A 9,609-nucleotide genomic window follows, 5' to 3' on the forward strand; every position below is an offset into this window, starting at 1 on the left:
AATGTGCTTTTTGTTTTCTGTTTTTTGCTTTTTGCTATTTTTTACATCTTGTCTTTTTGCTTCTTATTCGGTTTTATGTCGCTCGAGATAAAAGTTAACAAATTTCGAAAAAAAACAAGAAACACGTAGCATCAAATATAATTGTCGATAAAACGTTGCAAAGGGGAAAAAAGCATGAGACAGGAAACGAAGAGCACATTGTAAAATAGACTTTATAGTATAACTGATGTTTTATTTAATGTTTTAACATAATGAAATAAACCAAATTTATATCAAGTTGGCGCCACAAAGTTTTAAATAAACATTAATGTACAAAATTGAAACAGTAAAACATTTTTATACATGTTCATTGTTTTTTTTTTATTTTACAATAGATACTCCTATGTTTTATTTCTGAGTATTGTTTGGATAATCTTTGTGGATGTTACGATGATAAAAATTGAGGCTACAGATCTCGTTAATTTGCTTTTTAATCTTTCGCTCTCTCTCCCCAATCTCTTACTTACCTAGTTTTTTTCTTTTTATTTGAAATACATATTTTTATGTTACTATTTTGTACTATTATTGTTCTTTCTAAACGTATAAATATTTTCGCGTATCATGTTATTTATATCTCATCGTATCTGTTTTCGTATATTCTATATTTTATTTACAGTATTTTGATTCTATGCCTTTGTGTATTTCTTCTAACTGTCGATCGTTTATTCGCATCTGGGATTGATATTATTGATTTTTTCGTCTTTTGAAATGACTTTCATAAATACTGGAAAAAAATTGTGATAATTATTTTTCTTTATATAAACGTACGCTGTATACATTATACAATAAATATTGATAATTAAATATTATTAATTAGAATTTTATTAAAAATGTAGAGAGAGAGAGATATAGATGTTTGAAAAATTATATGGATCAGTTATTAATTAATAAAATTAAAAATATGTTGATTAATTAATTAAAAGAAATTTGACAAACGTAAAACAAATATATTTATAATAATTGACAAATTATTCTTTCTATATTGTTAAGAATTATAATTTAAAAAAATTAGAAGAGTTTTTTTATATCTATTTGTATAAATATGTGAGTTTCCCCTGTGAAGAAATACATCGCAAATATATTTTCATTATATCGAAGTATAAAGTTTTATTACAATCGACTACTTTGTTCTCTTTTCCCAGATGAAAATGGAAATAGCCGAGAAGACGCGTACCCTTGAGTTTGTCGGTCTCAGTATATCTCTGGTAGCTTTGCTTGCTTCTCTAGTGATTTTCTGTCGATTTAGGTGAGTAAAAAATTTCAAAAAGTGATTTCGCGTATTTTATTTGTGTGAAGAAACTTGGTTCAAGTGAAACAGTTTTTAGTTCCTTTAAAGCTTGTAATTAAAAAATTACTTGATTTTCAATTTCATTTTCAGTATTACAGAATCCTATTAGAAAATTTGCGACGAAGTATTATTTTATCTATTTCTCTTAAAATTTTAAAGAAGTTTCTTTCTAATTGCGGAAAAACTATAAAAAGATTTAAAGATAAAATTGTAATGAAAAAGTTAATCAGTATTTTTAACAAAAAATTGAGGTTTCTAATAATACAGTTACATATTTGTGTATTATATACCTAATATTTAATAAATAATTACTTTTAGAAGTTATTGATTTAATAAAAAATAATTGCATAAAGTTATATTCGGCGTGTAGCTATCCCTGTAGAGCCACTGTCACTTTGCATAAATTTGAACATCTGAAGTAGTTAAACGGCTAAAATTAATGCTAAACGGTCTTTGTGTCTAATTTTCTAGATCGTTGCGAAACACGAGGACCAGAATTCACAAGAATCTCTTTGTCGCCATGGTCGTGCAGGTGCTGATCAGATTAATGTTGTACATAGACATGGCGATCTATCGTAGGAAGCCGCACGGCATGCAACGAGGAATAGGAAATACCGTAAGACACAATGGGATTATTTTACTTTTATAACTAAAGCAAGGGGAGAAATTATTTCTTTATTCTTTTTCACGGAGATTTAATGTTATTATTTATTTTTGCAATTCCGTTTTTTTTTTATCTTTATCGCGTATTATTCCCTAATATAACTATGAAACGAGAGCGATTTTAGTAAAATCCACATTTTAATGCAAATAAAGCCTCTCCGCGAAGCTCGAACAAAGTTAGAGATGTTAGATTTTATAGAAACTTGGATTATATATATATATATAGATCGCTGATTATAAATTCAAATGTCAAGTGTTCAGACGTCACTTTTTTTCGCTTATGGAGAAATCGACTTTGTATTACTTACATTTACATGTGAATTCATAAAACGTGATATACTTTTTATCTCTCTAGCCGGTATTGTGCGAGGCCAGTTACGTGCTATTGGAATACGTCAAGACTGCGATGTTTATGTGGATGTTCATAGAAGGTCTGTTTCTGCACAACATGGTGACTGGTATGTACTCGGGAATGTGGCATGCTTTATATACGTCTCGCATGAAAGCCATGTTAATGTTACTCACAGAATCGTGTAAAAAGCGAGTATTTCTAGAATTTTTGCAATTGTAATTATAATTAAGTAGATTAAGAAATCTTTTCTTGCCCGATTTATTGTTGTGCCAGGACTGACGAGTTATTTACATAAATGTGAAAATGTTCGAAATGCGTATTTTATTTTGTCCACTATAAGTACACTTACACCATAATAATTACAATAAATATTGCTACACGCGTCTAATACATATTTTAAACAATTCTTGTCCTATATAAAAAGATTATTGTTGTAAAAGCTGTTTAATATGCTCTGACTTTTTTTTATCATTGATAGATTAATCAGCTTTAAAAAAAATATTTTAATTCAAATTTCAATTTAATGATTGTCACGTAATTTCACATTTCGATTATAATTTTACAGTGACGGTTTTTCAAGAGACGTCTTATTACCGGATGTATCGATTCGTTGGATGGGGATGTCCAGTGCTGATGACCTCGGCTTGGGCCATTGTTATGGCATTTTATTATCATCCAAAATCAAAGTAAGTTGCAGATTATTTGCTTAAATACTGAGATGTTTTTATAACTTATATTTTTTTATTTATTTGGACATTAACGTCCAAATTTGATTTGGTCACAATATGGACATACAATTGCAAAATATTAATAATATATTACAGTCATTGTAAAATATAAGTACAAAGTTTACATTTAGTGATTTACTGAAGAAAACGCAAAACAAAAGTCGAAATTTGTATTTATAAATATATTAAATTATGAATTTCGAAATATTAGATTTCCTAGATGTTGGTTGGGGTACAATTTATCGTCTTACTTTTGGATCCTCGAAGGACCTAGATTTGCAGTGATATTGGTGAGCAAATCATGACGAATTTTTAATAATATAATGTAATTTAAAATAAGTGTGATCGATTCTATAATAACATATGTAATAATTATATAGGTATATAAAAACGTCCGTGGAGTTATGAATTCATAGATAATTACTTGTATTAACAATTTTTTTATCGTTTAATAAAATTATAACGTATGTTATTCATTCCTTGAAAGAAACATGCTATCAGGCGATTATCTATCGATAGACAAATATAGTTTATATTATATCTAATAATTAATTTAAAATTGTCAATAAGTTTTAGCTCATTGTATTTCTTCTCATTATTTTCTTTCAGCTCAACTTTTTATTCTTGCTGAATATTATAAGAGTGCTCGTGATTAAGTTACGGCAAAGTCACTCAAGCGAAATTGAACAAATTCTGTAAGTACACAAATAAACAAATTAGGATTTCTCCAAAGAACCAAAATAGATTCAGAATTTTAGTCTTATTTTCAAACTTAGAAATTTCTAATTTATCGCAAAACTTAAAAAATTAATTGATTATTTTAAACCAACAAAATATTCTCTATTTTATTAGTTTAGAAATATAAAAATTTACATCGCAAAAGATTTTACTAAAATCTTTCTATGTGATATTTTGCATGTTAATTTGATTCCTTTTCGCTTATTTATTCATACAATTTTAATTAAATTTTTTAATTAAATGTTTGGTCTTTATGCACAAGAATCTGTGTACGCGATTCATTAACTAGTATTTATCAGTTTCGTTAAAAAAAACATTACTGACAGCTGACAAGTGTGCATCGTATCGAAAATAACTCTAATTTAAACAATTTGACGGTTGCTGTAATATCATAATCTGATGTAAAGCAATACCAATTTTGCTTTACATGTTCTTTATAATATCCGCCTATTTGACTTAATATATCCACATGTGCACTTTCAGTCATTTCTTTTTATTGTTGCCTTAGAATTGTATAATTGTTTTGAATGATATATTTTTAGAGATCTTTCATGTTTTACTTCAGTCAGTCTGAAATAGCATTTCATTTAAATCGAAAACTTAATTAATTTCTTATTTCGAACAAAATACTTGATTGTTCTAAGTGTTAATTTTTAACAATTTATATTTTATTTTTTATAATTTATATTTGTAAAATATCTTTGAAAATTATTATACAAAATTAAAATATTAATTTAAAAAATTATAATTTATATAATATAATATTATTCAATAATTTATTAAAACAATATTTTTTATTAATAAAATGAGATAAAGGTTATATTATAAAGTTTAAATAATGATTTCAATATTTCTCTCAATAGCTCAATAAGTATATTTCTGATGATTACATTATAAATGACTTTACGAAAAACGTCAGTAGCTAGCACAAGTATTCGCATAAAACATGCAGTTATAAAAGTCAAGATAATTTTTTACTGTACTCAGGAAAGCCGTGAGGGCAGCCGTGGTACTTTTACCGTTATTAGGTATTACTAACGTGCTCTTCATGATCGAAGTACCGTTGGATAACGTAAGCAAGTTCGCTGTATGGTCCTACTCCACTCATTTCCTGCGATCGTTTCAGGGCCTTTTCATCGCAATGTTTTATTGTTTTCTTAATGGCGAAGTGAGTAGATTCCATTTAAAAACATAGATTCCATTTATTTCAGTCATATTTGAAGTTAATATTATTTTATGATTAATCTTAATTGTAGAATTTAGTAGTCATATTTTTGAGTAACTGTTACAAGATTATTTTTCACTTATTTTCATGAAATATTATTATATCAGTTAGTAATTTGTTATAAACTTATAATTTTATAGATATTATCTTTTCTAAAATTTATTTAATATAAATTTAATAATTAAATAGGGGTCATTTTCTTTAAAACTTTGTTAATTTATTTATCAATTCAGTTTTTGTAAAAGAATAGAATATATAATAATAACTGAAAGTTATGTTTTTATTTATTCACTAAGTTTTTATAATAAAATAAAATTAAAATTAGTTGAAGAAAATCTAGATTTAATTAAAAATTGAAAATAATATGATAAGCAGAGAACACAAACAATCGAAGGCATTATGAAAAGAATTAATTTATGTTCTTATAAAGAAAGAGAAAAAGAAGAGAGATATAAGAGTTTTATATATTTCATTTACTTAGGTAAGACTCGCTTTGGATAAAACCATTGCCGTTTATCTTTCTCTAAGAGGAGGCGACTTGCAGACTAGAAGACAGTCGACCCTTAGCGGCGGTCAACCTCAGCGAATAACTTCGGGCAAGTACAAAAATCAATCCATTTTTAAAACGAATATTTGTTGAAAGTTACATTTTATACTAAAACAAGCCACAAAAACTTTCAGCAGACTTCAGCAGACATTTTTTCCTCTAATGAGAATCATGTTGAACTTTTTAAAAATTGACTTCGCATTATTATCTGTCGAAGACATTTTCATAGAACATTCCATCGAATAAATATCCGCAGAAAAAAGAAGTACAAATTCTGCTTCGGGACAATCGAGAAAATAGCATGAATAATCTGATTTAACGTTTTTCAATCTTTTTCAATTCGTGGCACATTATACTTATATATAATGAGCCAAACTTATTGAGATAATCATTAGTTCACATTCTTAGCGCTCAATATAGATTTATTATCAGATATCTTTAACATGACACTTAGAAATAAAAAATGAAGTTTTAAAGTTTTATCGTTAATATTTTATTATTTTAAAAATAATTATATTGCAATAATGATTGCAAAGCACGATTTGATTAAAATAAAGGAACATAATATAATTTAGATCATTGTTACATTTTTACATTTTTTACTTCACTCGCTTGTTTTACTTTTTTACTTCTTAATTTTTTGTGTTTCTTTTTATTTCTCTAAAATTTTCGCTACACACACATGGAGCACATCGATATACCGTAGAATATTGATTGAAAAACTCTGACAAATTAAAATTCTTTATAATTTAAAAAGATATATGATAACTTTTAAAAGGCAAGCAATTATTGCTTTATTCGGTGCGTATTTATAAACGCTCATTCCCTCTATCAAAATATTTTTCATTTGTAGAATAATTTTTAGTAAATTTTATATTATCGTGCGATACTACTACATTTAGTACTATGTAAAAGTAATTGCATGTAAAAGTATGTTATTTGTTACAATTCTCATTAATATATTGGATGGCCTATCGCAGTTTAACAGTTCTGTGAAAATGGAAATCCATAATGTCGGATTACGGAATATAAGCCGATAACGTATTATTGAAAAATCTTCCTTTAATATCGTCGATCAATCAATGCTATTTATCATTGAGATAACTGAGAGTGCATGCTCCTCCTTCGAAGATGGAGATTTCAAACTTTAAAACGCTTTTTAAAACATCGTTCTCGGATCATTTTTTGCAAAGATATGTAACTTTGAATTTACACGATCCTTTTTAGCACTAATTTTAAGTAATCTTTTAGTTTTGTTGAGTAATGTATAATAAATTCAGTTATTATAAAAAGCATTGTTCATTGCGATAAATTATTTTTTTAAAAACCTTTGAAAATAATTGACAGTTTTTTATTTTCAATAATCACAATATAGTCAAAATTGACATTAATCGTTAATTAAATTTTTTATTAATGGATTGATAATTTATCTATAGAATTAGTATAATTTTTAAAGAAAATTAAATTAAATAACAAAACAAAGGAGTCTTTCTAAACATTTTTTTTTTTTTTAAAGAAAAGTATAAAAGGCAACATGTCAGCTGTGAACACAAAAAGATTACAACCCAAGTAATATGTACCTATTTTTATATTCCTATTCAAGAATCTTCCAGTTTTAATCTAATCAGTAGTATACTTATAATATCGTTAAATAAATAATGATATCACAAAATTACATTTTGCAATGTAAAAAAAAATTTTATTTAAAAATTTTATACTGCTTGAACTTAAAATATCTTTACATAGTAATTATTAATTATATGTATATTTTAAGTTTTAGCAGCATCAAGTTTAAAAAAAATATTTTACTTACATATTACAATACAATTTAATTTATTATTTAAAAACGTTAATATAACAATAGAAGTTCTTAGTATTCTCATTTGAAAGTAGATATTTCTTTCCCGTAATACTGTTACATATCGGATCACTGGAGTAGATAATCCTATTCGAACGACATCATTACACTATAGTAAATTGAATTCCTTCTTGGACATTGACACAGAGAATTTACATTAGAGGTCTCCAACTCGGCCTTTTACGTTATGAGATTCCTTTTCCTTCTCCTCATTAGATTTCTGACCTCAAGAGGCAGACTATGATACTGTGATCCGCCTCTGTAAGTCAGAAATTTAATCGGAGGAAGAAGGAAGAAGAATTTCATAATGTAAAACGCGTGCCCGAGTTGACTCTGCTTTATACATTAATGATAAAATCTTCCCTGTAAATTCCGTATTAATCTTCAAAATTCATTATCTCATTCTTACATGACATATGAAGGACAAATTAAAAAAGATCCGCAAGAAATATATTTATTATTTTTTATGTTTGTTCCTTAAAAACTTATATTTTTTCTTAATTTTTTTCTTAAATTTTGTAGAAAATTTGATTTATGCAAAATTCAGCTTTGTTGTAGAATGTGAATAAAAATGCTATTCCCAATACGTTTGCTGTCCTTGTGTCACAGTGATCGAGATGGAAGAGGAAGAAACGAGACCTATTGGATTGATGAGACTGTGCTGTCGGGGTGGAAATACCCCGCCACCGGATCGACCTATCGAGTAAGTAGTAATTGAGAAAGGCCTCCAAAGTCAGCGCCAATATCCGTCGATTTGTCTATTCTCCAATCTTATAATCCATTTTATATTACAGAATACAAGAACAGAAAGATAAAAAAATTGAATGTGTACTTTCTCAAGGTATTTAGAAGCTATTGTACATTCCGATATATTAATATTGCACAAAGAATAATACTGTATAGAGAATAATTACTTTTATTTCTTAGTGCTTTAATTTCGTTTGCTCCTGCTTACTTGCGCAAGGAAGACAATAAGTTCCCCAGCATACTTTATATTGAACGTTTCCGATGTGCAAGCAATTATGTAGCAATATTTGCTAATGTAGTGTAATCAATAATTTTAATGCTGTTTATATTTTTTACCTTAAGTAAACAAATATAAAACAAATTTGTCTTTTATATCTCACTTTACAGAGCGAGAAAATTCCAGCGCAGGAAATGGTGAAAGGAAATGACAATGTATTAGAATTCTCAAGATTACATCCAGCCTGTAGATACTATTGATGTAATATAGCTTTTGCTCTACCGCTTCTTATCTTTCGTTATTCTTAATTTTGATATCTCCCGTGAAGAACTTATCTAAAGCCAAGTAGAAATTACTTCATCTTTTGCTTTATAATTAGAGCTATGTTATCAAGTTAAAGTTATATTTGTTTTTAATTAAATTGCAATAATTGTCTTTTGACAAAATTTAGGCTTGAATTGAAAAAAAAATGTTAGAAAAAAATATTTTAAATAGAATATTTATTCTTTAAATTTTAAAAGTTAATTAAAGGCGGCTCTATAATTTGAAATATGATTTAGCTGGAAATTATATCTTGTACATGTGGTTTGCAAAATATAATTTTCTTAAGCTGATTTCTATAAAAAAACAATATTTTTTCACATTTCAGGACAACAGTTTAATCGTAGTAAACGCGCAAATCTGTCAACGTCTGGTAGTCAATCTGATAGTAAAATAATTCCTTAGATCGTAGAATTATCAATGCTACATTCGAATTTTCAGTCAAAGGAAACGGATTTTTCTTTGACGCAGATTGACACAGTGTGCATCACGTCACAGTAACTAAGGCGGAATTTTCTCATAAGAATCTACATTAAGTTAAATTTTGAAGTCTCGTAATGTAATGGAATCCATGACATTTTCTCTTGTAATTATGTAAATCAGTGATGCCCAAATTTTACTAAATAGGTTATAAATATTTCAAAAATTTCTTTTCTATCGTATTCAAATAGAGCAATATTTTTATTTAGAATAATATAACTAGATGAAACATTAATATTTATTACATTATCTTATTTTAACTTACATAATTTTTAAGATATTATAGATTATTTTCATAATTTTTTAAGCTAAAATTATACTGCCACATTCTTATTTAATTTTGATTATATTTGGAATTACAATTGTATTGTAAAAAAAGAGTTAAGATATGAATCATTTGGACAGC

At 26.9% G+C, this 9,609-nt stretch overlaps 1 protein-coding gene across 1 annotated transcript in view; it reads left to right on the forward strand.

Moving 5' to 3' along the window:
* LOC108754088 (PDF receptor) overlaps nt 1-9,224 on the forward strand; it is a 20,093-nt gene extending 10,869 nt beyond the window's left edge. The window contains 11 exon segments of the mRNA XM_018496138.1: nt 1,182-1,285; nt 1,799-1,943; nt 2,346-2,448; nt 2,908-3,028; nt 3,282-3,360; nt 3,680-3,765; nt 4,796-4,976; nt 5,515-5,629; nt 8,048-8,141; nt 8,176-8,279; nt 9,052-9,224. Of these exon segments, the coding sequence (XP_018351640.1) occupies nt 1,182-1,285; nt 1,799-1,943; nt 2,346-2,448; nt 2,908-3,028; nt 3,282-3,360; nt 3,680-3,765; nt 4,796-4,976; nt 5,515-5,629; nt 8,048-8,141; nt 8,176-8,279; nt 9,052-9,224 (1,305 nt within the window).
* Nucleotides 9,225-9,609: the final 385 nt, after the last annotated feature.

Source organism: Trachymyrmex septentrionalis, unplaced genomic scaffold, assembly GCF_001594115.1.
Source record: "Trachymyrmex septentrionalis isolate Tsep2-gDNA-1 unplaced genomic scaffold, Tsep1.0 scaffold76, whole genome shotgun sequence".
Classification (NCBI taxonomy): domain Eukaryota; kingdom Metazoa; phylum Arthropoda; class Insecta; order Hymenoptera; family Formicidae; genus Trachymyrmex; species Trachymyrmex septentrionalis.